A 19,302-nucleotide genomic window follows, 5' to 3' on the forward strand; every position below is an offset into this window, starting at 1 on the left:
CTCCAAAAAAGGTGCCTGAAAGGAGAAAGCGGGTAACAGATCCACCTGGTTTTACACAGTAAAATAGTGAGTCCCCAGTGCCGAGGAATCCTCCCTGCTCTGTTACAGGGATGCTATGGCAACTCTGCGTCACCCCAACAGCAGTGACGTCAATGAAGACCAAGGTCTGGCTCAAATAATCTAAAGGAAATCACAAGAAAGGAAAAATACTAAATAAAACAAAACTGGGTCCCCAGCGCATTCAAGAACAGAAAGAGGAACTCCAAAATATCAGCCAGAAACATGGAGAAATGCATGTGCTTCAAGATGACTCAAGTACACTTCCATTTACCTGATTGTGCCTCTTGCTTCTTTGGTGTCAAGTGCTCCTTTAAGAGATTATAGACCTTTTCTAATCTGAAATACAAAAATAAAACACACCAGGACAGTTTTAGTTGTTGGTATGCCTGCGTGCAGCTGTGCTAGCATTAGCCATAACGCTCCATTTTCAAAAAGCCGTTCTTCAGGGAACTAAAGAACAGGAATGGCTTGAGTGGTGCAGTGACACCCCCCCCCCCATCACACCACTGCCTGGTGACTGGTGAACCATTGAGGCAACAGAGATCAAAATTATCTGTCAATGTCTACAGAAACTTAGTACTCGACAGTTCTCTGTTTTTAACTTATTCCCCAAAATAAAACAAGTCATTTACTTGGCCTGAATGCCCATCCACAGCATATGTTGCCTCTGAACTATATCTGGATGCTTCTTTACAAAGTCTTCATCATAAGGGAGCATGAACTCCCAACCTTTGTTTATTCTTGCCACAGACATGTGCTCTAGGAAGTCTTTCACATCTTCTGGGCAAAGCTGAAAGAAAAAGAAAAAGCATACGTGATCATGGAAGTCTACTTAACTAGGACATCTGCAGCCATGCAACAATTGGCTCTGTTCCATGAGGCCAGAGTTGGTTTGATTTGGCATATGTGAAGAACACACACCCAGGTAAGTCAGAGAGATATTCATCCTTCTCTGCAGCACCAACACTTTCACATAATGCTAAAGGCACAGCGCTTCAGAGACCAGTGGTGATTAATCATTTGACAGTCAAATAACTCACGGCTTGTTTTATAAGAGAAATGGGAGTTTCCCAGCCGAGATGAAAAGATTCTATTGTGAAGAGAAGCATATTCTACAATTTTAATCTTCCTTATTTTAGAGCTGTGGGTCAGACATGCTGTACTGTATACGCACAGCCGGTAAGCAGTAGTGGATCTTGCAGTCCAAAAACAGTTGGGTTTGTGAATAAACTGCCTCATGTTACTGCATTTTAAGGAAATGATTTTTTGCCATCTTTGCATTATGTTTCTCACTCATTTGCCAGTTTTAGCAGCATACTGAGGTGCCTGAGTTGCCTTTAGGCAATGAGCCATCCATTTCTCCATCAGGAGATAGGTGGCTCTGGTTCTGCTACGGTTTCAGTTCCCATTATTCAGTATTGGCAACTCTGGGAAATGCAGCCAGAAGAGCTGCTGTTTCATATCACGCCCAAGCAGAGTAGCTAGCGTGGACTGCATGAACACTCATCCGCTTTGGTGCAAGATCAGCTTGCTTAATTCAAACCATGCTCAGCTTTCCAATGAAACAGATGAGGGCCCAAGATGCGTTCCAACAGCTCAGCTATAAGGGCAGTCATGTCCTGTGGAGTTGTGGTAACTGTGGGAGCTGCTCCAGACGTTTGGATAATGAGTATGTATCTATGCCTGTTTCAAAGGGCAGGCATGCCAGGCTGGCAACGCTGCAAGTCAGCAGTAACGTAGACACTGTGAACTAGAGAGAAAAGGCTCGCAGCAGCACCCACTACAGGCTTGCCGACAACAGCTAATGCTTATGATCAGCCCCTGGTTTAGGAAGAAGAAAAGAGTCACTCACTTTTGTAACTGTTGCCACTTCCTTTCGCACAACCCAGCGATCCTGCGTGAACTTCCACATCTAGGAAGGGAACAAAGGAGAAAAACTCCAATAACTCTACTTAGCAGTTGCGTCACTGAAGTCAAAGTAATAAGCCTGTTCAGCAGTGCAACCAGAAGAATGGAAACCCCGCTCCTTCCAAGGACGCAGAACTCGGCGATTCTCAGCCAGGCAGCAGGAAAATGCCTTCTGGCCTCTTCCTTACTCAAACGGTTATGACTACAACATCAAAAACTTCAAGAGTCCATGGTTTGCCTTGATGAACACGTGACTACAAAAGCTATGAAGAGACTCTTGAACTCAGACTCAAAAAAAAAAACCCCACCAAACACCACCACCACCCCTCTAAACACACCAAAACGCGGTGCACCCATGCTAGGACTCCAAAAGTGACAGTCACACCTGAGGCTCAACTTCTAACAACGCATCTAATTACCAACCTAGAGAAACTCTTCATCCACTTCTGTTAAGGTAGGCACCTATAGAGGCTGGTGGCTCCTGCCTTTGTATGGCCTGCAGCCTCCCAGAAAAGTGTCCGTTCCCTTCTTCAATGCACATCACAGTCACGCCGAACTGGCCCCTCACTCACATACCTGTCACCGTCAGTGGAAAAGCTCAATGCTCTGCAGAGCAACTCCTAAGGACTAAGCAACGTACTGAGAGGCAGATGCATAGAGCTGGCTAACAGGATACAAGAGGACTTGGGCAGAACAAAGTCTCAACGTGACCTTTGATTTCTTTCTGTCTCCATTTAAATAGACTACAACCTCTTTAGTCTGTGTGTATTAATAACGTTGTGAAGAATTTAAAATCTCCCTCCTGACGATTTTTCCTTGTCCTGCCATGCCGTCCATGCATCCTTCTCCCTGATTAAGCTTCTCGCTGCCCACAAACACACAAAACCACCACACTCACTCTAGGGCACAGGGCATTTCTGCTTTAAAGCACAAGAAGCTGCTGTCCAAAGGAAACAAATCGATCACCTCTCCTTGCACAATACATCCAGCTCTGAGGCAGCAGTTTCTCATACAGCACTTTACCCTCAAGCCAAGAGTACCCATGCCCTCTTAATTTATTATGTGGGGATGTAGGTAACACATGGAAACTTCTAGAAAAGATGCAAATTGTTTTATTCCTCCTCAAGGTATAGCATGGAACAATTGGACACTAAAGTCACTATTGAGCATTAATATTTTTAAACGTCATTACTTTACATAAATGTAGATGTAGGGAAATAAAGTTCATTTTCTAAGCTAGAAAATAGGTTTTCTCCACAGATGCATCACAGCATTACATACTACTTCTGAGTCTTATGACCATAACATTTCATTTTGTCTGAACGCCAGAAACGTTGATGCTTTCTCTTTTCCAACATTTTAACTTTTTCCTTATTGTAGAGCTAATCAACAAATTACCTGCCTTTAAGAGCAGCACAGATTCATTTCTCACACAAGGTATATTTGCCATTATTCAAATGAGAATAATTTATTTTTACATCTCAATCTAAACATTACTGCTTACTTAACTGAGCGTAATACTTTCTGGTCCCTAGAACTTTACACATGACATGTCACCTAATCTGCTGTGTCCTAAGGACTTATGTCACTGGGTCACACCTGAAGCCAGCTCTCCATATGGCAGCGTCTTGGGCAGACATCAAGACACAACAAAGTCAGTTTCAATCACCATCAGTTTTATCTGACACTGGCACTGTAATATTCTTAAGGTCTCTTGCACGGCACACTCCTGTTCAGAGCTAATTCTCATAAACAAACTTTGCAAACAAAGGGAACAGTCAAGTCTAACTGGAAAAACGATAGCAACGCACTTGTCAGCTTCTCTTTGACAGAGCAGAAGCCATAAACTGAACATGAACTTAAGAACCACTGAGGAACTTAATTCTTTCTACCGTTAGCAAAAATAAACACAATGCAAAGGCTGTTCCTTTTTGCCGTGGTCACACGTGTGTTGACGAGACCTGTATTCGTTTCAACTTCCATGTGCAGCTACTGCTCACAAAAGGTGCCTGGAAACAAAGTCCTTTCACTGAGCAGCAGCTCTGGTGAGCAAAGTCCTTTTTAAAGATCAACTGTGCATGCACAGGGAGCTTACCCATACTGCTCTCCTGAGACCTCATGGTCCTGAGCCCTAGGAAATGTAGCTGCAACACTTTCACAAGCACTTTATTCTCCAGTCCTGCCTTCTCTGTGAGAGGCCTGCACTGCAAGGCTCTGTGATAGTGGCGCTACAGCCAACCGTGTATTAGAAACAAATGAATAACACACTGTTAATGACAGATCACGTGAACCTGCCAGCCAGCCACAATGCCAATCCACACCAAAATCCCCATGACGTACTTGTAACAACACCGTCAGGATTAAAGTACAAATAATTTCCTCAGTGAAAACACCCTACTGCAGTAGAATGGCAGAGTTTTGCAATGCCTCTCAGGCAAGCTTCATCTCATTTTTCCTTTAGAAATAACAAATTCTTATGTACTTACAACAAAGTCTCTCCCTCTACAGAGCACTTCTGCAGGAACTCCACTATGCGGGCTAGAAGTATCTTTCGGGTAGAGGACATCACTGTTAATTAAAGAGGAACCTGGATTAGTTACTAGGTACTGCAACCAAACGTCATTGGTGAAGATTAACATAACAAACATGTCCTCCCTATTCTGCAGTTAAATTACACCTTTATCCAAAGCTTAGTCTACATTAAAGGAATTAACATAGGTGTAATTACACTACTGCAACTACACTAGTACAAAAAGGGCTTACAGCAGCAAAGCCTAATCTTGTGACTAGCAGATGCGTACAACACAGGTACAAGCTCTGCTTTGTTCTAGCAAAGCCTATTTTCCCTTGGATTAGCGTAAACAAGACCAAAAAGATCCTAAGAAACGCCTGGGCTAACCTGGTATGCAGCCTTGAAGGTAGCATTTAGATAAAATGCTGATCTACGGAAAGGAGCTTCTTTCGTTTTCTTCCCAGTAATCAAAAAATTAAGAGCAACGCTATAAAATTCACTGCTCGAACCAGACAGCTTTGGGGCCAGCACTACCCTATTTCCACACTTGTTTGCGAGACCAGCTGGATGGTGTTCTGTCAGCACGGTCTCCGAAGTCTCAAGCTAACTCAAGTTCATAATCCCGTTTCCACCCAGAGTGGAGAAGCGGGTCCCCGCTCCATTTAAAGCTCTGATGCGTGTAGGTGCTGCTCTGTGCCCAATCATCCCAGACAGGCTACATCTACCAGAGATGCACACAGCCTCCTCACAGAAGTAGGAAATGGTCAGCTACAACATAAAAATAATCTGAGTGCTAACATGCAGCATTAACTTGCTCACAGTTTCCTTCTAGGATGGCTGGGGGAGAGCAAGGGTTACTGAAAAACTATTCATGCCGCTAACACATGCCTGTATCACAATAGCTAAAACATGTCCTGCTAACAGACTTGGATTGGTAGCTTAGTACATTCATCTCAGTATAGATCGCTGTCCCAGAGACTAAAATTCCCTGCATGCAATACTCTACCCAGGTAAAAATCATATTGCACTTTAGATCTGAATTCTCAGTGGGATGCTTTATCCTAATAAACAGCAGGGTGATACAGAATCCATTTCAGGTAGTGCACTCAAGACCCCACGCTTGATTTGTCAAGCAGATAAGGCCTTCCAGAGAGCAGCTCTCAGTTGAAAACAGCAGCATCCACTGAAGAACAGCAAGCTGACTGCACAAAGACCTTCCTTTGACTGATTTTAGCCAAGAAGTATTAGAGCTGAGACTGGTTTCATTTTGGGTGTTTATAGTTCACACCAATCTCCGGAAGGACTCAGAACTGTCCTCTCCCAGAATAACATGAGTGAAAACAACACCAAAAACCTGACAGAACTAACGTGCAAATGCAGATCATGTCAGGCATCAGCCATTATTTTAGATGAGATAGGTACCGAGCTATTTATCATTTAACATTTAACGTCAGCCCTTAAAATTTTGAATACCCGACTGCACTAAAAAGCAGTCTTTAACAAGCAGAACATTAAATCAAGATTTTAAAGTACTGGGAGTTAAGAACACAGCTACTTCAGGGCAGAATGAAAACGAGTATATAAGATCTATTGTTCTGATTCTCTCCTTACAGCAGGAAACTGCATCCCAGTAACAAAGACAAGCCATACCTCTTCACCACCCAGTTTCCCTGGACCAGCATTGCCACCTGCTGTATGCAGCGGAGAACTGCCGTAGAGTCAGTCCCAGAGCCCAGTAAACTCATCAGATTGGCAAAAGGCATGACCTTCACTGAAAGGCAAAATACATAGCAGCTTAAAAGTTCCTTCAACGCACACGATATAGACACAGATTTATAAGTCTAGGATCCTATGATTTACGCTTATGTTGAAGTTCACAGTCAAAACGTATCTTAGAAAAAAACAAAAATGAAGCTCTTAGTCACCCCCCGGCCCTGCGTTACAGGCAGCATCTGTTCCAAATACATCGGCTAGTGTTGCATCAAAGTCAATTAGCTTAACTGGTCCTAAATTAATGCATTAATAAAATAAACATCTATGTCTCTGGCAACATTTGGAAACAAACAGAGCCAACTGACAAGACAGCAAGCTCCTGAGGCAAAGTCTTCAGGATCCCTTCTTGTCAGATAGTCAGCAACTCCAGAGTAACAGAATAAAACCATCCCAGATGACACTCAAGAAGTGCATAAGACTGAAAACTTCCCAGGAAAGAAAAAGCTAAAGTGCAGCTTGTTGCATTAACCTTCAAGTTCTAATTCACGTTCAGGCTCCACATTTCAGGAAATATCTGAATAAATAGGTGTATCCTGAAAGCCATCATCAGATTAGAAATCATTCTAAAAGCAAGTTGATTACAAACACAGAGCAGCTGTGTCAGCTCTGCTGCTACTGCTCTTCTCTTCCCAAAAAAACAGGGTTTGGACGCTTCACAGAATCAAAGCACCAGGCTGACTCTCCCTGGTGGGGTGACAGAACTAATACTCATAGGAAAGGTACCTTATTTGAGGAAATTAGAGGTCAGAAAGTAAAGTGAGCCAGCGGACTACAAAAGCTACATACCATTCTTCATCAGGATTTTAATCTGATCAGCAAGAGGTAAAGTTCTCAGCTGGGCCATGGAAAGGACATTGCTTGGAGCCATTGGTTTGTCACTGCAAATAAACAGACAGAGCTGCAGCTCATGGAAAACAGCATCCAGCCGGTATCGTCTTTGAACATTCTGCACAAACACTTACTTCTCTTCCTCTACACTTGGAGGCATCAGCATCATTAAATATTCACTAAAGGAAAAGAAAACACATCCTTAAAATGCTTGTCTAGGGATTTTCCAGGTTTAAGTACAGTTATTTCCTGCTTAGAGCAATCCTATTCGTATGAATCTACAAAACAAACATTAGCCTGAAGAGAGAAACATCCCCTTCTCTCTCCCACCTTCCTCTGCAAATTCAATGCTAGTAAAAGCTACTGACATTCATCTGTCCAAAGAGAAGGTATGAAACAAACAGGAATCAGACACCTCAGCTCTTCTGTGTGCAAGAGGTGTCCAAATAGAGAACTGCAAGAGCAAATACGTTAAACACAGGCGCTCTGACACAGCAATAAGTGGGGACACGCAACATCCTGTACAGAGACAGGCAGCAACAAACAAAAGTCTTTTCCACTCATGCAATCTAGTGCTATTCCACTGAGATAACACTCATGCCATGACAGAGACAGACAGAGACAGACACAGAGAGAGACTTTCCTGTTACTTGGGCCCTGTTTCTATCAGATTACAGTGAAGCACTATTACTGACTGCATCATGGGAAGATTTCCACATCTCCCACGCAGCTGCAGTCATCAAGAAACAAAAAAGAACAAGCTGCAAGTAGTTTCAGGTGTCTCTTACAAATCACAAAAGAAAGTTTTATAATAGTTGCTAACACTGGAAGCTGTTGGCTTCAGTCTTTGTTTCTTCTAAACAGCAGGAGCTTCTGTTTTCCTTTACAGTATTTACAGTCCCAGCAACGTATGCTTGTGATAACGTACGAGGAGCTACACTCCCAAGTGAAAACAACTAGTTTTAATCTCAGAGCACAGAGAAATACAGGAAGCAACTCGCGTAAGTTGAAGAAGCCTAGTGTGTTTCGTTTTACTTAAATAGCTTTTATCATAGATAGCATTATCAACTTCACAGATCAGTTTTAAAGAACACACCTGCTTACCACCCTGAAAACAATCCCAACAAATTATTGCAACTTTTGCAAGAAACCACAAAACTTTACCTGGGAGATTTAATTAATTCCGTGTTCTCAGCAAGGCCATGACCTTGACTGAATAAATACTGGCGCTCATGTTCAGAACGGCTATCCTGGAGATGTGGAAAAAAACCCAAGAGTCATTGCCACATAAAGATACCAAATGCCACAGAGCTGGATTCCTCATTCACAACCGTGACCACCCTGCCATTACTCCATCATTCAAGTGTTCCATCCTGCTAACTCATGCTCTGCTTTCAATTTTCTGCATGATGCTCATGTCATATGGGAACTTTTCAGTTGATAGGATTTCAAAATCTCCTGCCAGACATATATGCCTTGTCAAACACACAAGATTTCTGGCACTCACTTGACTGGTTCCCCTGACTTCTACGAAGTGCAGCCCATAAATCCAGCTCTGAGTGACTCTTGGACTCAGGCCCCCCTTTATGTTTGCCCAGCTCTCAGTTTTAAACCTTTTCCAGAGTAGAGACCTCAAAATATTTTACAGTGGAGGAGGTACAGAGCACTGCAGGGTCGGTTTAAGCCTACAGACCTACTTTTCGTCGTTATCTTTTGACAATTCCCCGATTCCCACGGGCCCAGATTTAAAACCAGTTCTAGACTTGGCTGAGCCCTCAGACGCAGCAGGCTTCCTCAGCAGCCAGCACATAACTACCTTCAAGCCATAATAATGTAGATGGACCCAGTGCTCTTCCGCTTGTCTCTTCTGCAGGAATTCATAGGACTGAACACGCCGCTGACGAGCTTGTTCAGTCTCAGGCCGGGAGAATCGTACCTAGAAGATTTGGGCATCGTTAAATACAGCCCCAAAACCCTTGAAGCAAAAAAATAACTGCATTATCTGTCACATAAGTAACAGAACGCGTGAAAAAGCGGCAGCAATGGGGCACAGCTCAAATGAAACACCCCTTGCTATCAGTGCCATCTTTGTGCTTGTGCAACAACTGCACGTCCATCTTGCTTCCCTCTCCCACACCCAGGATCGCTAGGACCAGCTGAGGTTTTCTGCCCTTTCATTTGAGCATGAATTGTCATGTTTTTTGTGAACTGTTGCCTGAACTACTGTAACAAGCAACACTGGACATACAGTGATTTGCTTAACATCATCTTCAGCTTCATCCTGGGATGAATCACCACCTGCCAAAAAACACAACAGGATAAAAACACCACGACAGCGAAAGAGTCAAAGCCAACCTGTAACTGTTCAGAGGCCCATTCCGGAAAAAGGCAGAACTAGGAGCAACATAGCCACAGGTTTAACCCCAGCTCTGCCAAGATATGTAGTGCATGAGAGCACCGCACCCTCCTATGAGAGGGGATGCTGCTCCCATAAGTAACCAAGGGAGTAGTTTGCTGAGCAGCTTTTCAGCGGCAGCGGTGACAGTCACTACTGCTGCCCTTTGGCACTACCTACTGCCTCCTGTCCCTCTGCTGATCCTCCATGCTGTATCTATACAAGCGTTTATGCAGCTACAGTGACAATAAGATCAGGGAACAATCTGGCTGAAAACGGCCATACAATCACTATGTTATTACACTATATACCTTCAAAAGACAATGGCTCTTACTAGTAAAATTATAGAGAAAATTTGCATCCTATCTCCCCAAAGCAAACACAATTCATGGAGAATTTACCTTCATTAGCAGCTTCTCTTTCTCGGTGTTTTGCATCAGCCTTGTCCAAGTAAGTGAAACTCGGCCTCAGCTGAAGAATTCCATGTAGTGGAGTCAGGTGAAGTTCACCTGAAAAAGGGAATTGATGTCGGTCAAAACTATTAATTCCCAGTGCGCAAAGATAGCACTTTTCAGTATCATCATCTCTGTAACGGCAAAGCCTCAACTGAACCTAAATATTTAATATATTAAAATGTAAAAAGGGATTGAAATGAAAAATTCATCCAGTACTCAGGATTTTAAAGGAGTATGAAAGGTCAAGACCTACCCCTGTCACTTTCCTTTTGTTTTGAAGCCAGATCTTGAAGAGAGCCACTTTCTGGCTCAGACCTGCCCTATCCTTCAGGAGACTCCTAGTAAAATAGCCATCACTGAAGACAACCTACCTATTTTCATCTCAAATGATCCTTGGGTCAAAACTCTGCCAAGGTGTTAGGCAAGAGGGGCAGAAAGCATTGACAGGAAAATAAAACAGCCACAAAAGATGGAGAAGATAATATAATAACAATAAAAAATGTTGCAAATAACGATAATAAATTCATGGCCTGAAATAAAATATATTTGGAGCATCATGCAGTGTTAGGGCCCTGAAGGCATGTGTAAACCAACAGTACTTTGCTATATTACTTACAACCTTGATAGACCTTCTCAAGAACTTTGCGATATTGACAAGGAAAACTTTTCCTTTATTTAAAGGAGCATCAGCCAATTACATATGAACCTAAGCTGCTAAAAACAAAGAACAAAGTAGTCTTATTTTAAGCCAGATAGATATATTTCACTCATGTGAAAGGTAAGCAAAAGAAAGTCACCTTTTTTATAAACAGCAGCTGCATAGCGGGAAACGTTACTCGCAGCTTGCGATGAGCAAAAAGTTTGCTTGTCCATCAGCTTCCTGAAAACAGATAACATCTGTGAGATTGTATTCTATAGGCAGTATGGCACACAGCTGTTAAAGGCCTGAAATTACTGATTTCCAAAAGGGACTATCAACACTGCATGCAGCAAGTATGTGCTCATCTTTCTGCCTGCAAACCATAATTTATGGAGCACAACAAAAAACACATGTTACTTTTCAAAAGTACCGCTAGGTACCTTGGGGTTCAAAGCTCCCCTGAGATTGCATATCCACTTGTTCTCACCCTTCCCTGAAATCCTAGTGGACATATACGTATACGTATGTACGTCCACTACAAAAAGGAAACGAAGGCTAAGAGGACACCTACGAGGAATAGGTACTTGTTTCATCTGTACAGGTGCCATCTACATTGAGAGCAATCTGTTCTCCTTTGCTGCGACAGTAGTTAGGATTCAAAGTATCAATGGCCATTTCAAGTTCAACCTAAATAGGAAAGGAAATACACATAATTATAAAGGCAGAACCCCAAACGTATCAATTAAACTTCAATACCACACTTGTTAACATTTCCATAGGTTTGCAGTAAATTTAAATAAATAAGCAGCATCATTCAAATCCACAGGGCAAATCTCATGCCTGAGGTTGAGCACATTTGTGGGTTTTTGTAGGATGGGGACATTTTAACAACAGGGTAGGGATAAATAATCTCCCACGTAAATGAGTGTGACCAGAGAAACAAGATTCCTCTAAGCAGCCCTGAAAAAAAACCCTTCACTTCCACTACAGTATCAATCTAGTTTACTCATCAATAGGTCAAATGCACAAAAAATACTCTTCAAGCTTCCCCACCACTGAGGATTCATTCTGAACCTCCCAAGCTTAAGGCATGTTTCCTCCAAATTTAGGTACCCCGGGGTACAAAGTAACTATCTTCTGCTCAGAGACAAGGGCTCAGTTCCGGTCAGTGCAAGACTGCAGCACTTCCCATTGATTTCAGTAGTTACTCCTGATTTATACTGATCCTAGCACAGAACCAAGCCCCAAACTTTTAGTTGCGAGCAGAACTTTTTTTCCTTGACACAATTTTTAAGTTCAGACATGCAAAAATCTGTTTTCCTGCACAGCCTTTCTCTTTATATACTGTAACAATATAATTACTTTTCCTCAGGGTGTGCCAAAGCACTTCAAAATTCATATATCACAGCTATCACCGTACTTTTTTCCCCTTTATATTACTTGGAAACTGAACTAGAGAGCTACAAGTCCCTGGCTGAGATGGCAGATCCCAGCTTTGCACAGGGTTTAGAATGCAAATTTTTGCTAATTTTAATAGAAGATTTCCCCAACATAGTATGCATCCTAATTCCAAAGTTCACACATGCGCCCTCCTTAATCTCCCACAGCAACATCCTGGTATCACAGACAGATTTCCAGGACTTTTACACGATAAGGCATTTTTAAATCATACTCATTGTTTTGGAATACATTTGTAAGCAAGTACAATCATTCGGGTTTTGGTTATACTTCCATTACCTATACCTCATTGATTTTAAAAGGGCTGTTTGCTCCACAGCCAGGCAAGGGAGATGAATCACGACCCACACTGCCACTGAAGGACACAGCACACCTCCAAAGCTTATCCCTTCTCAGCCCCTATACCCCTGTAAAAGCCTTGCAAATCAAGATTTACTAGCCCAAGTGTCTGCAAACTAATTTAACACCAGTAACTACAATTCCCTGAGGGATTCTACTTTACATCAAGACAGTGGCTTTTCCATCACGGCTCTAATCCCTTTCTTTATAAATCAGGCTCCTCTCTGGAGGAAACTTTCTTCTAAATTCTACTTTACAAACACAGTGAAAGACTCCCTCATACCTCCAAGCACAGTGGTTTCCTCCCACAAGCAGCTGCACAGTTGTAACAGCTAAATAGCACAAAGAGTTTTTCTGAAGTACGTTCTGCACAGCACAAAACAATTTTTACAGATTGGACTTAAACGACAACCAACCTTTTGCTGCTTCGGTTTTATTTTTGCTGATAAATGTGTCACATCATCGTATGTCATGGAAGCTGGACGAATTGGATACTGGAAAACAAATACATTTCATAAAACCTTTTAACTTAAAAGACCACGCACTTCACTTAAATTAACTCAACCTTCCCTGTCCCTCACACGTAGATCCACTTTCCAGATGGATAACAAGCATCAAGAAAATAAACGACGTGACTATCTTGTGAGCCGCTAATGGATTTGGGAACATGGCCTAGAAAGCCTGCTGCTCTGCTCTTGTCACTACAACCTCCCCACTTCCTGCTCAAAATAAGTCACAATAAGCTAGCAAACAGGAAAATGGTACCACACATTAGTCCACCACACAGGGGACCATGTTGTGTTGGAAGCCATTAAAACCCTATCCCTCAGTATTAACTCTCTGGGGATTTATTACCTAAAAATAAAATATTTATAGTTTACATCAGCAGTGTTAGCCCACAAGACACGTTCCACGTGCAGCCTGCCAAGACACTAGACCCAGTTTTAGTCCCACAGTCCTCTTTTCTGGACAGTTTGGGGATGCCGAGGGGACAGGGTAGGGGCAAAGCGAAATCCTCAAGCTATAGCAGCAGCAGCCTGCTTGGAGCTGCCGTTTCTCCCAGAACTTAAAGGGCCCCCCCCCATCACTACGCAGTGCACATCCCTGACGCGGAGCGACCGCGGGTCTCCCGGGCCAAAGCTGCACAGCCTGCTCCAGTGCGCCTGGCTGCCTCCAGCCACACTCTGCCAACGCGTGCTGTGCTGAGCATCTGTCCCAGAGGCAGCAGGTCCGTTAGCAAGCACCATGGGTTTATAAACGAACATTTCATCCAACTGTCCCAAAAGACTTCCCATTTTGCCAATGGAAAAAGCAAGACACGAGGATAAAACTGTTAAGAGAGATTCAGTGGCAGAATGGAAAACTAGACCTCTGGCTTCCTAACATACTTCTACCTCTAACCACTCATTAGTTTTATCCCCATAACATAAGGGGGCTCTTCTGATGACTTGCACTGGTTTGAATTCTGAACCCAGCAATTCGAGCAGTCCTGCAGAACTAAACAGCTGGGCACACGGATACATTTGTGGTGATATTCATCTAAAAATCCAGGGGTCTTTTCAATACTGCCTTCAGCACTGGAAAAGATCACAATATAAATACACAAACTCTATGCGTTTCTCTCTTTACTCTTTCTCTAAGAACACCCTTAATTGGTATTCTTGTGTCTACTGACTGCATGGCCTTAAATAGGGCCGGTCCTAGAAGAACGTTTGTTTAGTAAAGGTGGCAGAAATCAGTGATGACAGAAGATGGCCAAAAGAGACTGCAGATTTACCCAAACCACCCCAAAAAGGCATGACCTTCCAAAAGCACTGCTCTAGGGTGTTTAAAGGGAAGAGGGAGTTATTTAATGACAACTCTGTGCCCTAAATGGGCACTCATGTCTTTTGGCAACAATTTAATACTAAATGTTTCAAATGACTGAGCCCCAAACAGGCTTGCCTGTACCCAAGACCCTGGCAGGCTGAAGCCCTAAGAAAGGTTACTGCTCTCTGAAGTTATTAAAAAAAAAAAAAAAGAAAAAAAAAAAAGGGCACTTCAAAAAGTTAACTTGAATACCTGAAACAGGTACAGCTTCTCCAGCAGACTTCTGGCCAGGAACACGTCAATCTGAAAAGCAAAACCAACAACTTTCATCAGATAAACAGCTATGACCAATGGAGCCTCAGATAAAACCAAAACTTCTAGGGCTCAAACAGCGTCAATTTTAGCATTTCATTATGAATTCCAATAATAAGGCACAGGTTCATGACTCCCTTGACGAAGGCTTCCTCTCTGCTGATTTTGACATGAAATTCAGCTTTTTTTTTTTTTTTTTTTTTTTTTTTTACTATGATGAGGCAGGAGACAGCAGCTCTAGCTGAGTTTTTTCTCTCTAAGGAAATTCAGCAAACACAAAAATGAAACAGGAAAATTTTTGTCTGAGGGACTGAAGTGAATAGTCATCAAACTTTCAGGCAGAACAAGGAGTTTTCTTTCCCTTTGGCAGCATGACTGAAAGGTAATTTCATTACCGGGTATCTTGTCATAAAAGTTTTTTTAATTAGACAAGACACTGGCACCTGAAATTCCCAGTTGTTTCATGAGTATCACACAGATGGGAGCTGCCATTTTAGCTACCTTTGGAAACACTCCTGTCAATTCCCACTCCTCTTCTCATGGCTTTTCTCCTTCTTATGAGCTTGTCCTTCCTTGCACCTCTTGTATGTGAATTCATACATAAAGTGAGTAAGACCTTGTGGCTACTCTTTGGGACATAACAGTCCTTTAAAGAAGTCCAGAATCAAATCACAACTGCTTGTTTTAGCAGAAGGCATGAAAACATTTTATCTTAATTTAATTTAACAGTTCATGGAAAACGATATTCATATAACTTCATATTACATAACATTCATAACTTAAATTTAACAGATATTAATTCATTTAAGTTATTCCAGTTTTTCTCAGCTGTAAGAGATGAACAATGGAGCCAGTGAAAGGACACAGTAGTAGAGCAAGTTCCCCACCTATGTTCCTCTTCTGATGAGGAAAGACTAAAAAGGGTGAAAAAACGGAGCACGTCTCCCTGCTGAGTTCGCCCACATGGATGCTATTGTTCTGGCAAGATAAGATACCGTGAGCACAGGCTTGGTCCACACAACGTATTTCCTTGGTATACAACAAGTCACTGATTATCAGGCAACCACTGACACAGTTTCAGCAATGTAAGAACACAGGAAAATTAGAATAATCATAAAAAATCATGTACAGTCACTGCTGCCGCAATGCACTTTTACCTCTTGTATAATTGGATCATCTTCTTCATTTGCCATGCTAGGATAGAAAAAGCTGTTTCTTGGCTTCTCGCTTGGCACAACCTGAAGGAAAACAAAAATATCTATGAGTCACTACATCTGTGCCTTGTACCACATGTAGTATTTGCTCAAGTTAACTTGGTTCCTTTCAGTGAGAATCTGTTCTGCCGGTTTTTTGACAGAACGCATAGGGTATCGTGGATCCGCTCATGCAAACCCACAACCTCTTGGCCAACTGCAACCAAAATTAAAAGACAAGTAGATGTGTCAAATATAATTAAGTCCTTGCAATTTTTTGGTGAAAGTCAGCAGCTGTGTAAGAAAGAGAGCATTAGATCATTGCTCTATGGAGGGAAAGACAGGCCTACTGTATTTGCATAAAATATATATTTTATATACCGCATAACCACTTCATATTGGTGGCAGCCGGTTTTCCAGCTAGCATATAAACAGCGTACTAGCTGGTCAGTGTGAGCCCTGTGCGAGCTCCAAAATAGCCACAGCACCCATCACTGTCACTAAGGACAGTCCTACACGGTCCAACTAGTTTCACTTCTCAGAAAAACTTCCTCGAAAGCATACAATGGAAAGAGCTTCCAGCTAAAGAGCTGAGAGAAGAAAAAAGCCTCTTCTCTGGGACCAGTCAATATTCCCATCTGTGAACACCCATCTGTCCTTGACTTCATCCACATGACATGTTGCAGTCTTGTCTCCCGGCTGAGAACGGACCTACCACTCTTCAGACTGTATTTCTAAAAGAGAGCTCCAAAACACACTTCTCGGCTGCTCTTGGAGGCCTTTGAAATCACTAGAACAACAGATCTTACTTCATAACTCTGACCTGAATATCGCACCCAGGTGCATGGAAGTATTCCAAGCACCCTCAGAAGCAGAGCAAAACAAAAGCCAAAATAAAAACTCCCGGCCTGCTGAAAGCGGAGGCAGGAACAAAATAACGTGCAAACAATTTCATCTAAATCCTTATCCTGCAAGATAACGAAATACTTCTGCTTCCATTTAAGCAAGGAAAGGCTGAGAAAGGACTAACATAACGGAGGAGGATCCAACCTCTTACTAACATGAAGGTTTACAGGCTGCCCCGTGAGGGCCATGCCAACGTGGGCTGCAGCCTCAGCCCAGAGACATCTCCGCAGCTCCGGGCAAGTTCTGGTGCCCCTCAACAGCGCTGAGAAGCAACGCCGCGAGCTGGACTCCAAGCCGTCCTCCAGCAGGGCCCTGGCAGAGCAGCCCGGTCACCTCAGTTTGCTCTCTGCAAAACTTCTTCCTTCTTTCGGCAACCTTGCAAGCGTAAACTGCAAAGACTGTTACTGGCAAAGTGTTTATTCTATATGCTCTAAAGGAAAGCGACTCTGATATTAGCTGAGGACTAGGTGCTCTGTAACAAAGAATCACCCTGTTAAATCGCAGTGCAGGAGGCAGTATCACGCCTGATTCAGACCTTTGGATAAAAAAATGGTCCCTCAGCTAAAGCAACAATAGTTTTTCCTGCTGAAATCAAACAAAGAAGGATTTATAAATTATTTGGGATGACACTGCAACAGTGTTAATTAGTCCAGATCATTTAAAACACCACTCTTCCTCACTGTCTTCTACTCCCTGGTGCCAGCTCGTTTCTTTGCTGGACCTCCTACGGAGGAAGAAAGAGAGAAGGAGGCAGAGTCCAAATCAGCTGGCAATATAGAGCTTGTGAGAGAAGCAAGGGAAGTCATCATCTATGTTCACCCAGGACAGCGGTAATTTTTTTAAAATACACAGTCCATTTCCCAATTTAACCAGCTCAATATACTTCAGAAGATACCCAGGCTTCTTAAAACATTGTATTAGTATACCACACAGTTGTCTAAGAAACCTTCCAGAGACGCTGGATAGACATTCTGGATACAAGTGCTGTTAACACCACTACATGGGCAAATCTCCATTCCAACACCACCTCTGGTGTATCTACACTGTCTCTGCCACCCCAGCTAGGAATATGATTCCGTATTTTTCACTTTCAGGTTCTTTAGTATCAAAAAAGTGCTCCTCCCACTACAGAACCAGAATTTTCCATCTCATCATGCACCAGCGTATCCCTGGCTCTTCCCACACAGCCATGCTTGAAATTTTACCAGTTATCATCTGATGTTCAGATGTGGAATTATGTTGTAGAAATGCAAAACCTTCACAGCGAAAAGCCTGCATCTTCAGTTAACTACAGGCCTGGGGTTGTTCTGGCACAACCGTGAGTATGTGACATCCGAGCGAGTGACTACGAGTCTCCTGCTATCAGACATTCAGTTCTTCCCAGAAATACAAGCATGAATAAGTTATTTTAAAGGAATGAGACTCGTCAGTTCCAATGTTGCTTTCCCCGACTCATGTCTCCTGGGTGGCCTGATGCAGCAGGTTCACTTAAAGCCAGCTTTGTACACAGGACAGAGCTCTGCAAAAAAATGGAACAAGTGCCGTTTCCCCTCAGAGCACAGCCCCAGCTGGGAGGGGGCCCGAGACGCGCGATAGCGCCTGGTAACGCTCAGAAGGGAGGAGGCTTGCGTTCAACCCCCTGTCCCCACAGGGGCATTGGAAATCCCATTTCCCCTGCCTTCTCTGAGCACCAAACGTGCGCTATTCTCGTCTGCCTCTCCGGAGGAAGTTATTCCACTTTGTGGAACAGAAATTAAGATTCCCTGGGCTAGGGAGAGAGCGCGAGAGAGAAAAAAAAAACAACAACCTTGTTTCTTGTCCTTCATCTAAGGCTGCTTATGTAATTTTACATGAAAGCTCTTCCTGAATCCTGCTGTCAGTGGTTAAATAAAATGTCCAGTTATAAAGATCACAATTTTTCTTGTCCATTTAAGGACAGAAAATGACAACAGACCCTTCTATTAGAATACCCGAATGACAGGGAGATACATAGGAAGCCATGTGTCCCAGAACGATTTATAATACTCACGCAATTGGAGGGATGTTACACCGAATCAGAATGAAGCTTTCCTTGCAGGCCTGCAGCCACAATTCATGTCTACAGTCTGTGTAGACCCTTTTCCTCTTATCTACGAGGAATGCAGAAATGAACACCAGAAGAGTAACAGCACGGAATTAAAAGCTACCAGACATCAGGCACGGTCACCTGAGTATTTGTTTAAAATTATCCCTCTATGCAGAATTTTTTTCTTTTTAAAGGGACTTTCCTGGTGTAAATCAATATTAATGCCAATTATTAATACACACCCTTAAACTTAAGAACATCTTCTAGGAAGGCAAGGGGTAAATCTTCTCATTTTTTCTGAGAAGTGATGAACTCTAGGACAGGATGGAAGTGCTCACGAGCTGCCCATGACAGCACCAATTTAGAACCAGTGAAGAAAAAATATTGCGCCCAAAGGACTGTAAAAAATTCAGTGATGGAGCAGATGAATCCTGCCTCTAAGCCTGAACTCGGATGGGTATTTGGGTGCTAGATCTCCCCTTTTTATTGCTGAAAACTTTGAAACAACTGTGAACAAAAAGACTGCAGTCCCGCACGTCACCTGACACAGACAGACTCTTGCCAGACCTGCCAGAACTGCTCCAGCAGGTCACTAACACCTCCGTGTGACGGTACCCACGGACCCCCCCTCCCCCCCGAGCGGCGGCAC

At 42.9% G+C, this 19,302-nt stretch overlaps 1 protein-coding gene across 2 annotated transcripts in view; it reads right to left on the reverse strand.

Annotated features, from left to right (window-relative positions):
* The window catches only part of POLR3E (RNA polymerase III subunit E), a 30,462-nt gene that overhangs the window by 10,350 nt on the left and 810 nt on the right, over nt 1-19,302 (reverse strand). Inside the window, exons 2-18 of one of the 2 annotated variants that reach the window (XM_068909072.1) lie at nt 18,618-18,717; nt 15,647-15,727; nt 14,430-14,480; nt 12,785-12,862; nt 11,143-11,258; nt 10,729-10,811; nt 9,878-9,985; nt 9,330-9,379; nt 8,898-9,017; nt 8,246-8,331; nt 7,216-7,260; nt 7,040-7,131; nt 6,131-6,251; nt 4,455-4,536; nt 1,913-1,972; nt 693-850; nt 332-396 (exon numbers count right to left, since the gene is read on the reverse strand). In XM_068909072.1, the coding sequence (XP_068765173.1) occupies nt 332-396; nt 693-850; nt 1,913-1,972; nt 4,455-4,536; nt 6,131-6,251; nt 7,040-7,131; nt 7,216-7,260; nt 8,246-8,331; nt 8,898-9,017; nt 9,330-9,379; nt 9,878-9,985; nt 10,729-10,811; nt 11,143-11,258; nt 12,785-12,862; nt 14,430-14,480; nt 15,647-15,682 (1,351 nt within the window). In that variant the 5' untranslated portion in view covers nt 15,683-15,727; nt 18,618-18,717. The remainder of the gene's footprint in view (nt 1-331; nt 397-692; nt 851-1,912; nt 1,973-4,454; nt 4,537-6,130; nt 6,252-7,039; nt 7,132-7,215; nt 7,261-8,245; nt 8,332-8,897; nt 9,018-9,329; nt 9,380-9,877; nt 9,986-10,728; nt 10,812-11,142; nt 11,259-12,784; nt 12,863-14,429; nt 14,481-15,646; nt 15,728-18,617; nt 18,718-19,302) is intronic. The other variant, XM_068909071.1, reaches the window with a different exon arrangement.

The sequence above is a fragment of the Struthio camelus genome, chromosome 15, assembly GCF_040807025.1.
Source record: "Struthio camelus isolate bStrCam1 chromosome 15, bStrCam1.hap1, whole genome shotgun sequence".
Classification (NCBI taxonomy): Eukaryota; Metazoa; Chordata; class Aves; order Struthioniformes; family Struthionidae; genus Struthio; species Struthio camelus.